We start from the raw sequence: 18,943 nt of genomic DNA on the forward strand, positions 1-18,943 counted from the left end.
AAGAAAACATACTTTTATGTATGAAAAGGAAATGAGAAAACGTTGTCCTCAGGATCTGTGTGTGCCATGTGAAGCAAGGTAAGAAAAGGCATGATCGAAGAGAATCAGGGGGTGGGGAATATGGAAGATGGGCCGTTGATCGATCTGCCCCAAGTGCAAGTGCAAGTGAGGCGGGCGGGGGGCTAGCTGCTTGCTACGACTAACGAGGATGGATGGAATGGAAGACGAGAAAACTAAAAGCTCGCGGGAGCGGAAAAAGGATTCAGCTCAAGCCACACAAGAGGAAAGCAAAAAAGAAGATGCAAAGTAGGACACACAAAAAGCACTGCTCCTCAGCCACACCAAGCAAAGGATAAGAGAAAGCAAAGATGATGCCCGCAGAATCTGATGACACGCTCCATCTCTGCCCTGCCATGCTCACTCCCAAAAGCTTCTGCTCATACATGCACTGCTTCCACCAAGTGGCATTCCACTGGCCGGCCATCACTATATTTTTGTTTGATTTAATTTGTTGTGTTCATTTCCATAAAGTAGTAATTTAACTGTCCAACTAGCTAGCTTACATCATGTTCTGTGCGCTGTTAGCTTGTCATATCAGAGTGAGTTCCAAACCGACCCATCGATCACCAAACGATGTACGTGATGCATGTATGGTCGACCATCCAGTTCATAGGAGGAGATAAGCTTCTTACTTGGGTTTCGGGTTGGGCGCCTGCGCCACTCAGACAGCTTTACGTAGCCTAGTGCTTGAGGATGAACTTAACTTTAAGCGAGAGCGAGCATGCTGCTGCGTGGGGATACTCCGAATGTATTTCTGGATTGTGGTTGGTTCTCTTGCTACCGCCTATCTTTTCTGACTGCAAAGTTTCTTCTTCTTTTGACAGAAGAAAACAACACATCTCCGGCCGTTAATCACTTCTCACTGGATCATACTGGGTTTAAATCACTATTACTGTGGAAATCTCTGCTGGTGATTCTTGTGCAGTGGCGGGTCCAGCTCCCGAGCATATCTGAATAGTCTCCCGTCGCTGCCGCCTCCATTACAAACAAACCACTGTAAAAATATTACGAAAATTGGTTGATCACTAAAAATTACAACTAATCGTATGGGCTCGATCATGTTGTTGGTTGTGTGTTTCCTCTGTTTGGAGTTAATTTGGATGGACACCCTACTGTGTTAGTTTCTTAATTTCTGAACTACATCTCGCTTTCCCTTTTATTCTCGGGAGATTATTTGCTTGTCTATGATATGGAGTAGTTTATTTGGATGTATATGTTTGTTTTTTCTTTTATGGAGATTATTTGCTTGTCCACGATCGAGATGTAGTTTATTTAGGTAGGTGAACGTTGTTGTTTCCATAAACAGAAGAAAACAAGTGTGAGGATCATCTGGGGAGTGAGTAGAGAATAATACGGCATTTGTTACTAGACTAGAGAGAGTGTTTCAGTTTGATGAAACAGAGAGAGGAGATTCTTTGACTGATGCAGATGAGGCTTTTTGATGGATGGGCCGGATGGAGTGCGGCCCAGAAGCTAGTAGACTTGAAAAGAAGAAGAAGAAGAAGAAGAAGAAAAGAGGAGGTGGACACGTGGCCCTCGTGGTGGGAGAGGGAGAGATCGGGCGGAGCGGATCTGAGGAAGCGCAAGGGAGCGCGCGGCTTTTGATTTCGTCGGATCTCTGGGGCGGGCCCACCAACGCCGCTCCTCACCTCCATTTGCTCCACGTCATCGCCCTCCCCAATATCTACTACTGCTGCTGCTGCTCCAGCAGTAGCAGTAGCAGCTCCTCCTCCTCCGCCGCCCATTCGCTCCGCTCTCTCCTCCGCCTGTTCCTCAACCCCAATCCGCTATGCAGGGGACAGCTTGATTAGCACTCTCGCAAAGAAAGCACAGCACAGGTAATTTATGTACGACCTAGTAAGTATTTCGATTGATTTTCATCTGGGTCCAGTCCAATCCAACCGAAAAATACTAAGCTCACTTGAATTCGGTTGGTGCCTCGCCGTCATTCTGCCACTACCTGAGTTCATACACACCACTCGCAGTCGCTGAACAGGTAGCCTCCCCTCCCTCTTGTCGATCTCAATTTCAATTTTGGACTTGAGGAGCAAACTCTCAAATGAAATCTTATTTATCTATCTATGTATGTGTATCTGATTGATTGTCTAATATATGCACCTCTCTGTGTAGCAACCACCAAGCATGCTGTCTGCTTCGTCGGCGGCCAGTGTGAACTAACAAATCCACTCGCAAATCTGCATACGCCCACTACGTACTGTCTCTCAAGATCCTTCCTTCGGTTAATTTGATCGTTCTTTTGTTCTATTTTAGATTTACTAGATTGATTGTTTTTCTCACTTTTCTCTCTCTCTCTCTCTTGCGCGCGCACAGATGCTTGCAGTGCAGATGCAAACCCAGCTAATTAAAAAAAGCTAGGTGATCTTGGAGGCAAACTTAGTTTGACATGTGCCGCACCGTCTGCCTTTCTTCATCAACCAAACCCCTGCATCCACTCAGCACGGCCAACCTCTTTGAGTCAGGCTGATGATGGGAAGCGCCTCTCACAACCAAACTGGAGATGCCAACGGCTCCGTGCCTAGGGGCTACAGCGACCCCGATGGTGCACCAGCCTCCGCCATGCAGCCGCCGCCGCAGGTCTGCTGGGAGCGTTTCATCCAGAAGAAGACCATCAAAGTCTTGCTAGTTGAGACTGATGACTCCACCAGGCAGGTGGTCAGTGCACTGCTTCGTCACTGCATGTATGAAGGTCTGTTCTTTCATCCTTCTACCTTCCCACTTTAGCTGCACGCCTTTTCTATTTATTTATTTATATGTCTGCCTTTTACTGCCTGCCTGCTAAATTTCCTGTTACCCGTCTCTGTATAATCACAGGTACACCCTGTGCTTTAGATTTTTGCATATTGATTTAATTTGGAAATTATCTTGTCGGGGACAGTACCAATTTTCCACCACAAAGTTAGAGATTTTTTTAGGCTCAGAGCATGATGTTAACACACACACCACAAGGATGGTAAGCAAGGAACAAGATGATATATGGTACATAAGTTTCTTGCAAACTTTGTTGTGAAACCACCCTGAAACATAAAGTATGGTGTTCCAAATCTTGTTTGACAAAACGATTTGAACCCTGCAAAATCCATGCACGCTTTGTCATGGTAGCAGATAAAGCTAAATTTAAACTAGCCTTGATTAGGTGAACTGGAAGTATTTCTGAAATAAAAATAGTAATAAAGTATGGGTTGGGGTACTAATAATCATCTCAAGGTCCTTGAACAAACACTTTACCATACCAATTTGTTTAAGGAAAGATTACACACTCAAAATCATAAACGTCTTGATTTCGGGATTAATCTCCTCATTGTATGAGAGGTCACCTTGAATTGATGGTTCTAACTTGTAGGAATTTTGGGGTTTTTCTTCTCTTTCAGTAGTTGTTTGAATTTCTACTGCCTGTATTTTGGACCGATGCTCTTATATTCCTTATCTTTAACTTGGATGCAGTTTTCTCGTTGGATACATCAAATGCAATGGCAGTCATAGCCTCATAGGGGTATTGTGTTGTTGTTGTGTTGTGTTGGATACATCCTGATAACACCTGGTTCGCCTTCTTCTCATAAGACAATGGCTAGTTGGCTGCTACCTAGAATCTTTAGCTATCCGTGGGTTGACTACACATTGTAGGATTATTTCCTTTGAAGTATCTTTACATCTTTCCGGTCTTCATATCATATATATTGATGTATGATTTTGGACTTGGAAATGGTTTGATTCTATTTCAATCGCTATCCTACTGTTAGTTTTGTTCTACTGTGCTGCTTTGGTGTGGTAGCTTCATCACACAAAGGGGGTTTGGTGTGGATGGACATGCCGAAGCCAATTTGTTGTCACATTCCATTGATACTGGTAGTACCACTTTCTGGTTCTGGGGTATGGCCATCAAATTCTATGTAGACAACCGCACCTTGTCCTTCTCCCTTGGTCGCTGGCCATGGTAGAATTGTTTTGATTGGCTAAGCCAGGACAGAGGGTCCTCCTTTCAGTTGCATGTTTAGAACTCCAACCTGCAGTAGTGTGGAACTTCTCTGCTGCACCCAATGCCACCTCCCTGAAGGTGATAAGTTCCAAACGGTGACAATGGCAAGACTGGCCTTCTGTTTCTCCAAAGCCTTTCTGCTTCCTCAGTACTAATAGCCCCAAGAGACAGACCACACACGATAGGAATTGGAGGTTGTTGGACTCTTCTTGGTTGTCTTCCTACCACGCCGCATGCTGGAAGGGTGTGATGCAGCACACTGGTGAACAGGACAACTAAGGATTAAACTTTGGAGCTATCTAAATATGTTTCTGCACAAAATTGATACATACAATCAATTTGCTTTTATCCACACAATCCAAACACAACTACTCAGATTAGTGCGCGTACAAGGTATGGCCTGTTTAACTCATGGACCTATTGGCTTATTATTGTTCTGTGCCAAATGGTTGTTTCTTGCATCAATCCAAATGTCAGATACATGTCAGGATAAAAACAAGGATTTTTTTTGGCCGGGAACCCTGAAATAGACATGAGCCCTTCATTCCATTTGATCCAATGGATCAAATTAGTTTATACTACACTTGGTAATAGCGGTAATAGTGGCAGTAGAAATTATGGAGGGGTAGAGTAGGAAATGAACTGAATGGCAACGGTGTAGACTTCTATACTTTGTTGACCTAAAATTGTTAACTACTCCTGTCCAGCCACGTTGCAGAGATATGAGCAGCACCCAACGACGGTGAGGTTGCCAGAGGGCACCAGCAGTTCTCGACGATCATGTCTATCAAAGCCCTAGCTCCTATTTAGTATTACTGCACATCTATCACAGGCGAGCGGAGAAAACAGAGGGACTGCATGCATTCGTCCTCAATAAAGACGTCAGATCATTGGGACGCATGTGTGGCTTCATTCAATCAGATGGATAGGCCAGTCAAAGCAATCTCATACATACCATTACAACCATTTTGTGTGATTTCAATGATGCAAATTAGTTCCTTTTTAATTTATTAGACTTGTAACGGTAAATCGCGTCTACAAATTTCTGAATCAAACTGGTACTAAAATTGCAACCAACATTCCTCATGGCATGACCTCCTCGATCAGAAGTGGGTGGTTCTGGGCATTAAAATCCTTGAGATTAATGGAGACAAATCTGAGCACCTCTCCAGGTGTTATGTTAGGCTGCTAGGTGCGCGGTCATCATAATTGAGTAAATGCATTATCGGTTAGTGGCTTCTCTGGCAAGCGCACTGACGGGGATCGGCCAATGATCTTTATACAAGATATCAAAACTACCCCTGCTAATGCAACTATAAATGTATAAAACGCCCTCTTAAATGAACGGTTAGATTTAATCTCTACTACCCTACTGCAGTGTAGGGTACCATAAAAATGCCCAAAAACAAACATACAAATTGAGGGGATGGGGGCCTGAAGATCAAGAAACAAACAATAGTAATTTACAACCATTCTACTTGAAAATTATAGTTGAAGTTGAAGTGTAACATTTTCATATTTACACTGTAAATTTCAGTAATTAATGGAACCAAACGTATAACATAAGTAAAAGAATATGATAGTATCAAAGTAGTAATTTACAGTCTTTTTTTAAAAAATATAGCTGGAGTTACATTGCAAATATTTACACTTGTAAATTTCAGAAGTTCATAGAACCAAAGAAAGAACATAATTCAAAGAACCCTATGACCTCAGAATAGGGTTGTACACGGTTTGACATCATCGTGGTAGTGGATGGAGATGATTAGGAGGCTGAATGAACCATACGCCAAAACCTGATTATGTGGGTTGGGTTGGGTTTACATGCAAACCTTGTTAACCAATACATGAACCAGTATACCTCAACATAGTAATTCATAGTCATTTTCTTTAAAAAGTATTGTTGGTAGTTATGGTGTCACCAAAGACCAAATCAAGAGAACTATGAATATAAGAAAAACTCAAGTTGTCGATGTTATGGGAACCAAGGTTCCCATACTAGTAGCTCACAGCACATGAGGGCCGAGGCTCGCCTCCCTTGGGAGGGGTCGGGCCACTAGACCCCTAGGCCTTCTCGTGTCCTGGGGCGCCCCCCTTCGAGAGGGATTGGGCCACCCGACCCAATCCCTTTCCTAGGGAGTAGATGGGTCCCTCCTCCCGAGACCTCGGGACACCTTTCCTTTCGGAGGGGTTGGGCCACCTCGACCTTATACGGACGAGTAGACAAGTCCCCATGACCTAGGCGCACCTTTTGGAAGGAGTCGGGACACCCTGACCCCAAAAGAGCAAGCCGGTGTAGGACAACCCGACACCTGCTAGTGCGGCATGCCCTTGGGGCCCAGTAGAGGGGGGGGGGGTCCTCTCGGAGGATCTCACGGGACCCTAATGTACCTACTGAATTTAATGCTCCAACTACCGCATTCAATGCTTCATGCACATCAAGTCTGGCATATCCTTTTACCATGCCATGCATTAAAAACAATGGGACAATTCCTGACATCTTCAAGCACCTGATGTGAAAAAAGACTCTTCTTGTCCAATCCCATCGGTCCCATCAACAATTTTCGTTTACAACCAACAACTAGACACCTTCCTCACATTAAAAGGGTTCTCTAGCCATCCCATCCATGGTACCGTAGTACCCCTTGAGATTATAAAAGGACGGCGATGCATGGGGAGGAGGGGATCCCCAGATCAAAAAATAGAGACCCCAAACCAAATAAAGAGAAGTGAGAACTCTAGATTAAGTTTTCTCCTTTCTGTGTTCCACCAAAAAAATCATACAAACACCACTGTAGTAGGGTTTTACATGTCCGTCGGCCCAAACCTTTATAATCGCCTTGTTCATGGGATTTCTTCCATGCATCCTGCTTCTCCACCTCTACCACACAATAGCGTCTACAGCCCGCGACATCCTTCGACTCTCTTGACCGAACACGAAAAAGGGAGTCCACCTACCTCCCGGTAGAGGGGTTCACCCTTCGACACATGTTAACAAACATATGGATATCCGTGAAATATCATAGCTTGTTTGCAATCACCAAATGTCGTTCATTTAACGTACAGCTGGGCTTGGGTTGGTCCATGGGTAATCCGTAGCCGACTCTAGTTCCATTAAATAAACTAAATTTTATTTTTGAGATGTTGAAAGTAAAAATTAGTTTATTTAGTTAAACTAGAACCAACAACGAATTACCTGCGGGCCGACCCGCGTCCATCCCTAAGTTAACATTTTTTTACCTTGTCTTGTGAAGCATGTGCCTCCTCCCTCTCTCTCTCTCTCATGATGGTCTAATTCCTAATGAAAGAAGTGACAAGAATCAAATTCTCCATCACACATTTGATATGTAGGGACAACAGTAAAAAAAGGCTAACACCAATCTAAAGGGCATTGAAGGCACAAAAAAACAATAGTAACTAGCAAAATTTTGTGGCAACACAATTCTAGTTAAATTGTTTAAATTCTAATGATTGAGTTCACTTTTAAGCTCAAAATCTAACACAACTAGATCCCGTTTGCCCGCTAATTGTTCAAAATGGCCTTGTGACTTCTTAGGTTTCATAGACATAAGCTTGTTAAGTTAAACGTGTCTAACCAAATCATTTCTTAAGTAGTTATGTTGAAATACTTAGGCTCTTAAGTAGGATAGAATAGAAACATTATTGGACCTAGGCTCTATGAAACATAGAGGTATGCCTGCTGTAACCTTATGGGGACAGTAGAATAGGTGTGGGAGCGACTGGTTGGCGTCCTAGCCTGTTGAGGGTCGTCGATGCCCTATTGGATTAAAGAGGAGCGTCTATAATAAGTGACCTGAGATGTAGGCTTCGGCTGAACCTATGTAACAAATATCATACCTTGGTGTGGTCGTCAAGTTCTGATTATCCTATGGTTTTCTTCCATGGTCGGCTACTAAGTTTAGACCTTGTAAATTTGTGCGCAACATGACTTAATGGTTGCAGTGGTCTTGATTTAGGAGAGGCTACTAGAACACTAACAAAACATTAGTAATGAGGTTTATGAAAATTATAATTTCTTAAATATTTTTGTAACCCTACAAACAGATAGGTGACACATGACAATTGTCAATTATCTTTTTTTAACTTACGCACCTACAGAAGTTAAAATTTTCTTTTGATCCATGCTGGTCTAACTATGCTTGTTCTCATTATAAACTTGAGAGGAAAGGTAATATTTGTTTCGACACTAGAAGCTTTAAATTGTTATTGGTCGCATTGGACCCAAGTTCCTTGGGTTTCTTTCGGTCTGTATAATTTTGGTTATTCCATTTACGATTAAAAGAAAGATATGCACAACATAAATCTATCAGGTACCTAGTAAATACAAATTGCATGTCCTAATATTTTAATGCAACTACTAATTTATCAAGACACCAATGATTATCATGATCGGCATAGCCAATACAAATTCAATTCTTGTTTGTTGTAATTTGTTATGGACTAGTTGGGTAAATGTTTCATTACCAAGGGCTAGGGCGCTTGCGTTAATCTTGCATATAAGGTATTTTGCTGAAATCATTATGTGCGGCATCAGAATAGACTTGTGCATTATATTTTTGAGAAGAAAAGGGGTCTAGTACAAAGCAACAAAATGAATGAGTCTAAAATTTCACTTTAGACTAGTTTTTCTTAGCCATATTGCAACTTGGACTAGATTTTGCAAACTTATCACCTTGGAAGTGGTTTGGTTACCAATTTGTTGCAATTGGGATGTGTGGTTGACCATTAATGAGAAGCAAGGAGAGATAGAGGACAACAGTTTCCCCAAAAGAAAGTGAAGAACCACAACACTACGAGGAAACCAATGAAGCCTGAAATAAAGTATCATTTGCGTTGTTTCTGTTGGGTGACATGCGGAGAGCCCAAGTGCTTATCGGAGGCCGGAGCATATACATCTAGCCACAAATGCACACCACACGTGAGCATTTCATTGGGTTGGTCAACCAATTGACATCGTCCTAGCAAGCAAGTACTTTCTCAAACCATGGTGTAGACTAGCAAGTCTTTGAGAAGCATGTCGTGCTGCGGTGTGGAGCAACACACAACGATAGATCACAGGAAGCCAGATCGAGAATGAAGAGGTGATTAGGTGATGGACACTCTTCCTAGGTAGTGATTTCGAGAAAAGGAGCATGACAACGAGGTGGATTGTGAAGCTCTTAGAATCGAACAACTGGCATGAGCACCAATCGTGATGTTGAATAGTAGATAGAGAGAATATTTTTGCAGGACTAGACGATTATATTGAGCCTCGAGGGGCGTTATTACATGGATAGAGATAAGGTACTAGAGATAAGGAATGACTCTAAACAAATCAATCCTATCCTAATATGCATATAACTACCATTTATCTCTAACATCCCCATGCGGTCCAAGAATGAGCAAGATAGATGTTTAGGCTAGAGAAGAAACCAACAAGAGGACCGAACATCAATGACGGACCTTTGGTCCATTGTCAATGTAGCAAAGCAAAAGGCATGAAGTAATTGTGGTCAAGTTAGTCATGTAGGGTAGCCATGGTCGATGTAGCCAAAATCGAGTGTTGATGGTGAGTGATCTGCCAAGCCTTAGGCACGCAGGAGGAGTCGTGGAGTAGTCGTAGACGCGTGGGATGGTGTCGTGGACCAAGGTGCGCAAGGATGTGCCGTAGATGAAGACGGTGATGGAAATGCAACAATCATTGGGGATGATGATGCTAAAACACCACGCAAGGGTTCACCAAGTCTAGGGACGACTTGGGACAAACATACGTCATGATATTGCCTATACCATGCGAGCAAGGTATGTGACCACCATAAACCTTCGACCATTGTTGAAGCAGACTAGCAGAGAAGGCCTCTAAATGGTCACCACGCGTAGAGCGGCGTAGAGGAAGTGTTGATGCGACATGCTATTGAATCAAAACAGTGTATTTGAGGAAGAGACAATGATGGAGACGAGCCATAGAGTAGGGCTGTCAAAAAAGCTCGAAGCTCGTGAGCTGCTCGACCTCAGCTCGCCTTAGACTCGATTCGTGCTCGGCCTAACGAGCCGAGCCCGAGCCTGGTCTAAAGCTCGCGAGCTTTCTCGAGACGAGCTCGAGCTTCTCATGAGCTTACCCATATATGTTTTTATTTTTTATTTGATAAGATAGTATATTAATAATAGAATATTATATATTTAAATGATAAATTAATTTGTATTGGTATTATATAGTAATTTTAAATCTTATTTACAATTTATTTAATATGATTGACTTGAAATTATTGCTTTTGTTAAAAAATATCGTGAAAATAACTCTATCATATACTCAAATCGAGCTCGAGTCGAGCCGGCCTAAGGGCTCGAAGTTTTAGTAGGCTCGATTCGAGCTTGGCTCGAGCTTGTGTCGAGCTCGAGCCTAGACATGCAGGCTTGCTCGAACTCGGCTCGTTGACAGCCCTACCATAGAGGACGAAGACAAAGGTGAAATAATAGGACCAACTATCGGAATGGTGGCATTGGTAGCTGATGTAGAGTTAGTTGGATCACCGACCTAGTGTGGCAACAGTGGCAGGTCGAATAAGTGCGGTGGTAGTCTCAAAGTAGGTGAAGAACCCAATGGCTGATGATGACTAGTGCAAGTGACGAGGGTGTCAATCTGCAAACAACAACGAGGACGGCGAGGATCATGGCGTTGCGGCCAAAAAGGCAACACAACCACAAGTCCAAGTTGATGTAGCAACGGGATGTCCACGGATGGTGAGGCAACACTAAGGAGCGCATCACAGTGCCGCAACAACCAATGGATGTGGACCACATGCAGCGACACTGCGACTAAGAAGGTGACACAATGGCAAACCCAAAGATTGGTGGCGTAGTGCACATATTTGAAGACGATTAGTGAGAGTTGTAACCAAATGCTATATCTGGTGATCAAGTCGATGATGCGCACGGTGAGACGACAATGGTGAAGCCAAAGTCAGAGTAGAATGGCGCGGTTGATTAGCAATGATGGACGGACACAAACCCAGTTTGAACGGGAAAAAAGAAAAGCAGTAGTACAAAAGCAAGTAGGACTCTAGGGCCGAAGGCACACAACACGGGCAAACATATGACCAACTGGTGAAGCCTTCACCCTAATGTCCTAAATTTGTACACAAATATAGTGGGCGTTTAGCTATGCTAGGTGGAGAGGGTGGGCCCTTGGTCGTGGAGCTCGATGACGTTGGATGGAGACCCACGGAGGGCATAGTGGGGAGGATGGAGGTAGAGGTAGCGACAGTCCCCCACTTGAGTGACAACAACAGACGAGGATCGGTGGGCCTGGTGGAGATCCGAAGAGGATAGCGGTGGAGGGCTTGTCGGTACTCGGTAGGGCCATCGAGGTATGTATGGTGGAGGGAGCGGAGATGGCGGGAGGTTCTTGTTCCCCGTGGACAACGGAGGTCGACGACTCAGGTCCAAGGAGGTCGGTCTCGACGACAAGGGCAAGGCGGCTAGAAATGAGTGCCCCTTAGGTCTGATCCCGGGATGTGGCTCAATGACTTTGAAGAGGGAGGTGTAGTCTGGGGCTGACTTTTGAGGAGCAGATCAGGGGGTGACGTGTGAGCAACCAACTAGTGCAGTGTCTTGATGACGGTGGAGTGAAGGGCTCCCCCTCAAGCATAGTGGTTGACGGCAGGGTCGTAACATGTCGACGAGGGAGATCTACAACGACTGGTGTCAAGTCAGCTCTAGGCCGAGGCAATGGCCAGGTGACAAAACAAAATAGGTGGCCATCCCCGGAGATCATATCCCTTTGAGGGGTGACAACAGCAGAACCGATAAGCAGCGCAGTAGATCACCTGCTCTGGTATCATGTTAAATAGTATAGAGGGAGTATGTACTATGGAATTGGATGATTGTATTGAGCCTCGATGGGTGGTATATATAGAGAGAGTTACATGTGTAGAGATAAGGAAGGTACTCTAAACAAATCAATCCTATCTTGAAATTTATATAGCTACCATATATCTCTAGCACGCAGTGAGGGCTTCCGTTGGTGTGTTGGGAAATAATATACCAAGGAGGGAGCGTATAGGGTGACAATGCAGGGTGAAGTTGAGGCAGCTAGCTCATCAGAGATGTGGAAAAAAAGAATGGGGTTCCAACATGAATCCAAAGGTAATGGAAGGTACCTCAAGGGGTGTCTCAGAGCAAAATTTAGGTAAAAATATTTGGTCCAGTATGCAACAGCGTACTGCACTACTGTACCTTGGCCAACTGCCTCTACGGCGGCATTTCACCCACCCCCCCCCAGGGGGGGGGGGTGTTGGCAGTGAAGCATGCATACATAGAATCCTGAATTAGAGGAATACAAAGATAGAAATAAACCTACACATGGTTATATATACATTCCTAATAGCGACCATGCAAAATAAAAAAGCACCTACAGCCTGAGGTGTGGGAGCGTGTCTCCAGTCAAGCGCCATTTTCCCCTTTTCTCCATTCCAGGCATTACATTCTATTTGCTAAAGACTTTAACTAGGATTCTGATATATGATCCCCAGTGGCAGACCTAGAAAAAAAACAGTTGTTGTGCACACTTCATTGGGCAAAGATTTGATTTTGCTAGGAACATAGAATATCCATGTGAAAAAGCTTCCTTTTTCATGTTTCTTTTGAAACATTCCTCCCTCTTAACGTTCTGTTTCCACACATAGTTAAATGCCAAATTACATACACAATCCCAGTTGATTTTCCAAAATTTTGGGTTTCTGGTGCCCACCAGGAACCACCCCTAAGGTTCGCCCCTGATGATCCCCATTCTTTCTTATCTAAACTCAATTTATGCATTACACCAAATTAATATTCTGAATACAAAGATATTTTAGCTGTGTTGGTCGTTAACAGTGTTGTTAATTTATTTTTGTGAAGTCATCCCTGCTGAAAATGGCCAGCAAGCATGGAAATATCTAGAAGATATGCAAAACAACATTGATCTTGTTTTGACAGAGGTTGTTATGCCTGGTGTATCTGGAATTTCTCTATTGAGTAGGATCATGAACCACAATATTTGCAAGAATATTCCAGTGATTAGTAAGTAGCTTTCCTTAACTCTACAGCAGAATACTTGTACAAAGTGTTGCTCTTGTCATTTATTTACTCTCGATGCTTTTAGCTGCTACACTGATGTGGTTTGTGTGCAGTGATGTCTTCAAATGATGCCATGGGTACAGTATTTAAATGTTTGTCAAAAGGTGCTGTTGACTTTTTAGTCAAGCCCATACGTAAGAATGAACTTAAGAACCTTTGGCAGCATGTGTGGAGACGGTGCCACAGCGTAAGTTGTTGTTCGTGCATTTTTTTTAGCAAATATATTTGATGTTCAGGCAAATCCATCAAGTACTCGTTTCTGTTTCAATTCCAAGTTCTGTTTTGATACTTTCAGTTAAGTCCTTTTTATGGGTCAAAATATGTGATTGCTCTAAACTAAGTTACTATTTCGAATTCAGTCCAGTGGCAGCGGAAGTGAAAGTGGCATTCAGACACAAAAGTGTGCTAAATCAAAAAGTGGGGATGAATCCAATAATAACAGTGACAGCAGTGATGATGATGAAGATGATGGTGTAAGCATGGGACTTAATGCAAGGGATGGCAGTGACAATGGCAGTGGCACTCAAGTATGACGGTTGATCTTTTTATTTCAGAAGGTTTTACTAGTACCTGTTAACAAAGCAGTCATGATGAACATAATTGAAGTTAAAATTGAACAAATCTGTCAGTAACAACTATTTCAGAAGGCATAAGATGACGAGTTTTTTACATAGATGAGAAATTAGAATTGTGGGAAGTGGGAAGTATTCACCTTATCACAATAAGGGCATATTCAATTGAAGGAATTTTGACCATAGGAATAGGAATGCATGCTCACATCAATCTATAGAAATTTATTCAAGAGGTTTGAGTGAATGGAAATTTCCTATGTTTTCTCTCTATAACTTGTAGGAATGAAAAATTTCATTTGTTTTCCTATACTTTGTTCCTACAAATCAAATGACTTTCATAAGAATTAATCCTTAAGAATCCAATTCTTTGTTTTTCCTCCAAACCGAATAGGCTCTAAGTGTTTTCTTTGATTGTTTGCTAGAACTGTAAAGTTTGTGTATTACCGAATGAATGAATGAATGGTTTGTGGATTAACGAAATCAGTATTACCGAATGAATGAATTTTAATATTGTACAAACACAACTGATGAAACACATACTGAAGAAAATAGTGCCTCTCGTATAGTTTACATGTGCATTGCTAGTTATGTTGCACTTTCATTTTGCTTAAATGATTGCGAGGTGCCAAATAAACCAGAGGTTGGTTCAGGTTCACTGCATTCTGGAGCTGATGTAGTTATTTAGCAAAACTTGATAGGATGTGTCTAGATGTTCCACAAGAAGTTGATAATACTGTTGATAGAATGTGTGTAGATGTTCGACGAGAAGATGATAGCAGTGTTTTTGCATGTTCAAGGAATCAAATTAATTGTACAATGTATTCAACCAAACCTTGATGTAGGGAATTTCTTTGTTTATGCTTTTACATCCTAAGAATGATTTTGCTGTTGAACTTATAGTTTCTCACTGGTTGGTTCGATTTGTCTTCCTTGCTCTTCCTTGGTGAATACATATTGAACAATACTTGCCTTTTAAGATAAACGTAGGGTCTATGCTGTATGTTTCCCTATAAAATTTTGAATTGTAGCGAGTTGTTTGAATGCACTGTACTCAATGTCATCCGGTTTACTAATATATAGTTCATTATCGATCAATTAGTACCGCTCAATTTATGTGTTTCCTGTTGTACATTGAACATTTTTTGTTTCTTACCATATAGATATCATGCTATGGATAAATATGGTATAGTTATTTTCTACTTATTCAGATTTTATGTTAGAACTAGACTATGCAAACACTACCAGTCAAGAATATAGTCAATCTATAATCTTCCTAACACCGTGTGAAGAATGCAAAATACTGGAGTATCATGAGACAACTAATGTTAACTTCAAATTAGTCCACACTTATTAACTTATTATGAAATCTTTTTTATTAGAACCCAACCTTTGGTTTACAAATCCAAGCAAGAAAACTAAGCATTGGGTCTGAAGTGTTATCAGAACTTGCAAAAACCACCTTCCAATAGAATTTCCATATCTTATGTGTTTCTGTTATATATCTCTCGCTGGAACTGTCAATTCTCTTTTACTACGGTCATTTGTGGGGGAGAAATTTGTTCTTCAGTTAGGGCCCCTTTGAAAAGGATTGGAAAAACGTAGAATTTTGACATGAATGCAAGTGTAAAACAGATTGAAAAACATAGGATTGACCGTTTGAATGAATTGCAGCAAAAACACAGGAATTAGAGAGATAGACTCATAGGAAAATTTCTATGAGGTTTGACCTCATGCTAACTTTCCTCCAAAATCTTCTTGTCTTGGCTATCCCATAGGAATTTCACAGGATTGATGAAGTCTCGATCCTTTGTTTCAAAGGACCACATATGAAAATTTTCTGTAGGATTCAAACCCTGTAAAATTCCTATGTTTTTCCTACAAATCAAAGGGACCTAGTGTGGTTTTGGAACTGCTACTTTTTGTCAGACTAGCTGATTGCCCATACATTGTTGTGAAAAATTAAAAAAATAATAATAGAATTGCCTTCCTGAATGAGAAAAAAAGTCATTGATGTGCAGTCAGTCCACGTATTCCATAAATAAGTTAAGGCTGTGTCTTTTTACCTTTTGCAACTGAATTGCTCAGTGATATGGCCCTTATGTCATTTTAATTTCCTCTGGTAATAAATTACAATATTAAATTATTCAGGAACAGTTACTGTAGATCGAATTGCTTTTCAAGTGTGTTTAAACTGGTTTGCTCATCAATTATTTTAAGGCACAGAGCTCATGGACAAAGCGTGCTGTTGAGATCGACAGTCCACAGGCTATGTCTCCAGATCAATTAGCTGATCCACCTGATAGTACTTGTGCACAAGTGATCCACCCAAAGTCGGAGATATGCAGCAATAGATGGTTACCATGTACAAGCAACAAAAATTGCAAGAAACAAAAAGAAACTAATGGTACGGATACTCTAATTCATTGTGCAACTCAAAACAAAAGCTCCATAACATTTTGTATTATTAAATTTCAACACGTTCCTTTCAGATGACTTCAAAGGGAAGGACTTGGAAATAGGTTCCCCTAGGAATTTAAACACAGCTTATCAATCTTCTCCGAAGGAAAGATCTGTCAAACCAACAGATAGACGCTGTGAATATCCACCGCAGAACAATTCAAAGGAGGGAGCGATGGAAAATGTGGAGCCTATTGTTCGAGCTGCTGATTTAATTGGTTCGATGGCCAAAAACATGGATGCCCAACAAGCAGCAAGAGTTGCAAATGCCCCTAATTGCTCCACCAAAGTTCCAGAAGGGAAAGATAAGAACCGTGATAATGTTATGCCATCGCTTGAATTGAGTTTGAAAAGGTCAAGGTCGACTGGGGATGGTGCAAATGCAATCCAAGAGGAACAACGGAATGTATTGAGACGATCAGATCTCTCAGCATTTACGAGGTGCAAAACATAATATCAGTGTCGCTAGTGAGTTAGGAAAGAATTGTTAAGTTGCATACTAACTGTTACTTTTGTTGCAAGGTACCATACACCTGTGGCTTCCAATCAAGGTGGGACAGGATTTGTGGGAAGCTGTTCGCCGCATGATAACAGCTCAGAGGCTATGAAAACGGATTCTACTTACAACATGAAGTCAAACTCAGATGCTGCTCCAATAAAACAAGGTTCTAATGGTAGTAGCAATAACAATGACATGGGCTCCACTACAAAGAACGTCGTGACAAAGCCTAGTACAAATAAGGAGAGAGTAATGTCACCCTCAGCTGTCAAGGCTAATGGACACACATCAGCATTTCATCCTGTGCAGCAATGGATGTCACCAACTAATACAACAGGAAAAGAAAAGACTGATGAAGTGGCTAACAATGCAGCAAAGAGGGCTCAGCCTGGTGAAGTACAGAGCAACCTTGTGCATCACCCTCGTCCAATACTTCATTATGTCCATTTTGATGTGTCGCGTGAGAATGGTGGATCTGGGGCCCCTCAATGTGGTTCATCGAATGTATTTGATCCACCTGTCGAAGGTCATGCTGCCAACTATGGAGTCAATGGAAGCAACTCAGGCAGTAACAATGGAAGCAATGGGCAGAATGGGAGTACAACTGCTGTAAATGTTGAACGGCCAAATACGGAGATCGCTAATGGTGCCATCAACAAAAGTGGACATGGAGGTGGCAACGGAAGTGGAAGCGGCAGTGGCAATGACATGTATCTGAAGCGCTTCATTCAACGAGAGCATAGAGTGGCTGCAGTGATCAAATTTAGACAGAAAAGGAAAGAACGCAACTTCGGTAAAAAGGTAGCCTGTTTTCAATTGCATGTTTTCTGTTTAAACATTGCTGTTTGACTCGTCTAAACCAGCTAAAGAATATGTCACCAGACGGACGTAGTTCTCAAAGCATATTACTGGAAGTTTCTCCCAAACTACTGGCTAAAAGGAATCTGACATGAAAATCTTCTGAGAACTTGTTTCTCGTCCTGTATTTGTGTTGCTGGAATTATCAAACCATGCCATATGATCACAATTATCAATTAATTTAGTGATGGCTATTTAGAGTGGCAATTCAATTTTACTCTTGAAAGACTGTCTACACGGTGTGCATGAATAAAATTTGGGTAGGATGATGCAGAAGTAGAGAGTATTCGTTATTTTTTACTCGTATAAGATGATGTGCTTGATTAAGCTTTGGATAGGACCGGTTTCTTTCTGATGGCTGTCTGCCATTTTCAGGTGCGGTACCAGAGCAGAAAGAGGCTGGCCGAGCAGCGGCCAAGGGTCCGTGGGCAGTTCGTGCGGCAAGGCCAGCAGCAACAGGGTGCAGCAGCGGACAGATGACGTCCCGCAGCTTCTCCTACAGCCTCACATTAGCATCCAAACAGGCTTGATTAGACAGATATGATTCTTCCCTTGCTTCCTTGGCCGATCGATCAACAACACAAGAAGGATCCCATCCCACCATTGATTCCATATTTAGAGTCTGGAATAAATAAGGAACTCCTATCCTATTTATCCCTTACCTACCTACCTACCTACCTATGAAGAGGAAGATGCTCTATGATGATATGGCGATCTGCGTTACGTGATAGAACGGGACGCTGTGTGTGGTGTGTTGGCTGACTCCACTAGACGTCATGTGGAGTCAAGCAGCTCTGCCTACTCCAACATACTCCATTTAAGCATGTCATGTACTAGCTAATTAATGTCTTTCTGGACGGTATGAGTATGATGAGTGCTGTTGCCTCTAGTTTTGTCTTGTCTTGTGCTGGTCTTCTTGTCTGGCACTGCCAGCAGCATTGCTACTGTTGGCTCACGCATACTGCGAAATGAGACGAGCGTTGCATCGAGATGGATGGATGGGATGGAGCTAGCTGGCAAATTATGTCACTAATCTAAACATCCCTCTACTTTATTTGTTTTATTTAAAAATTTATATAATAAGTAATTATTTTGTTGTGATCTAATTTATTACTAAAGATGTTTTAAATAATATAATTTAATAATCAATTTATATGGGTTCTAGCATAGTGGATTGGGCCAAATTTCTTGCTGCAATCTCTTCTCGATGGATACTTGATCACGAAGGGGGTGATTATATGGCCAAACGACACATTTGGCAAAAAAATATAAATAAAATTTGTATATACGTATTCGTAACGATCTAAAAAAGCCAGTGTTGAAAAATAAATTTTGATGAAAAAACCTCAAAATCAACTCTAAAATTAAATTTTGACTTATAAGCCA

The 18,943-nt window shown here is 41.9% G+C and overlaps 1 protein-coding gene across 2 annotated transcripts; it reads left to right on the plus strand.

The window, feature by feature from the left end:
• The first annotated feature begins 1,776 nt into the window (after positions 1-1,776).
• On the plus strand, positions 1,777-18,558 carry LOC102721294 (two-component response regulator-like PRR37). 2 transcript variants are annotated; one of them, XM_040525793.1, is made up of 11 exons: positions 1,777-1,898; positions 2,046-2,056; positions 2,191-2,272; positions 2,392-2,767; positions 12,953-13,114; positions 13,225-13,358; positions 13,531-13,698; positions 15,967-16,147; positions 16,233-16,641; positions 16,723-17,500; positions 17,933-18,558. In XM_040525793.1, exons 4-11 carry the CDS (start codon positions 2,545-2,547, stop codon positions 18,035-18,037), a joined length of 2,160 nt encoding a protein of 719 aa, XP_040381727.1. In that variant the 5' UTR covers positions 1,777-1,898; positions 2,046-2,056; positions 2,191-2,272; positions 2,392-2,544; the 3' UTR covers positions 18,038-18,558. The 2 variants fall into 2 exon arrangements, with proteins under 2 accessions (XP_040381727.1, XP_006659007.2); XM_006658944.3 differs by having other exon boundaries at positions 15,961-16,147; positions 17,933-18,557.
• The last annotated feature ends 385 nt before the right edge of the window (positions 18,559-18,943 follow it).

This window comes from Oryza brachyantha, chromosome 7 (genome assembly GCF_000231095.2).
Source record: "Oryza brachyantha chromosome 7, ObraRS2, whole genome shotgun sequence".
Classification (NCBI taxonomy): domain Eukaryota; kingdom Viridiplantae; phylum Streptophyta; class Magnoliopsida; order Poales; family Poaceae; genus Oryza; species Oryza brachyantha.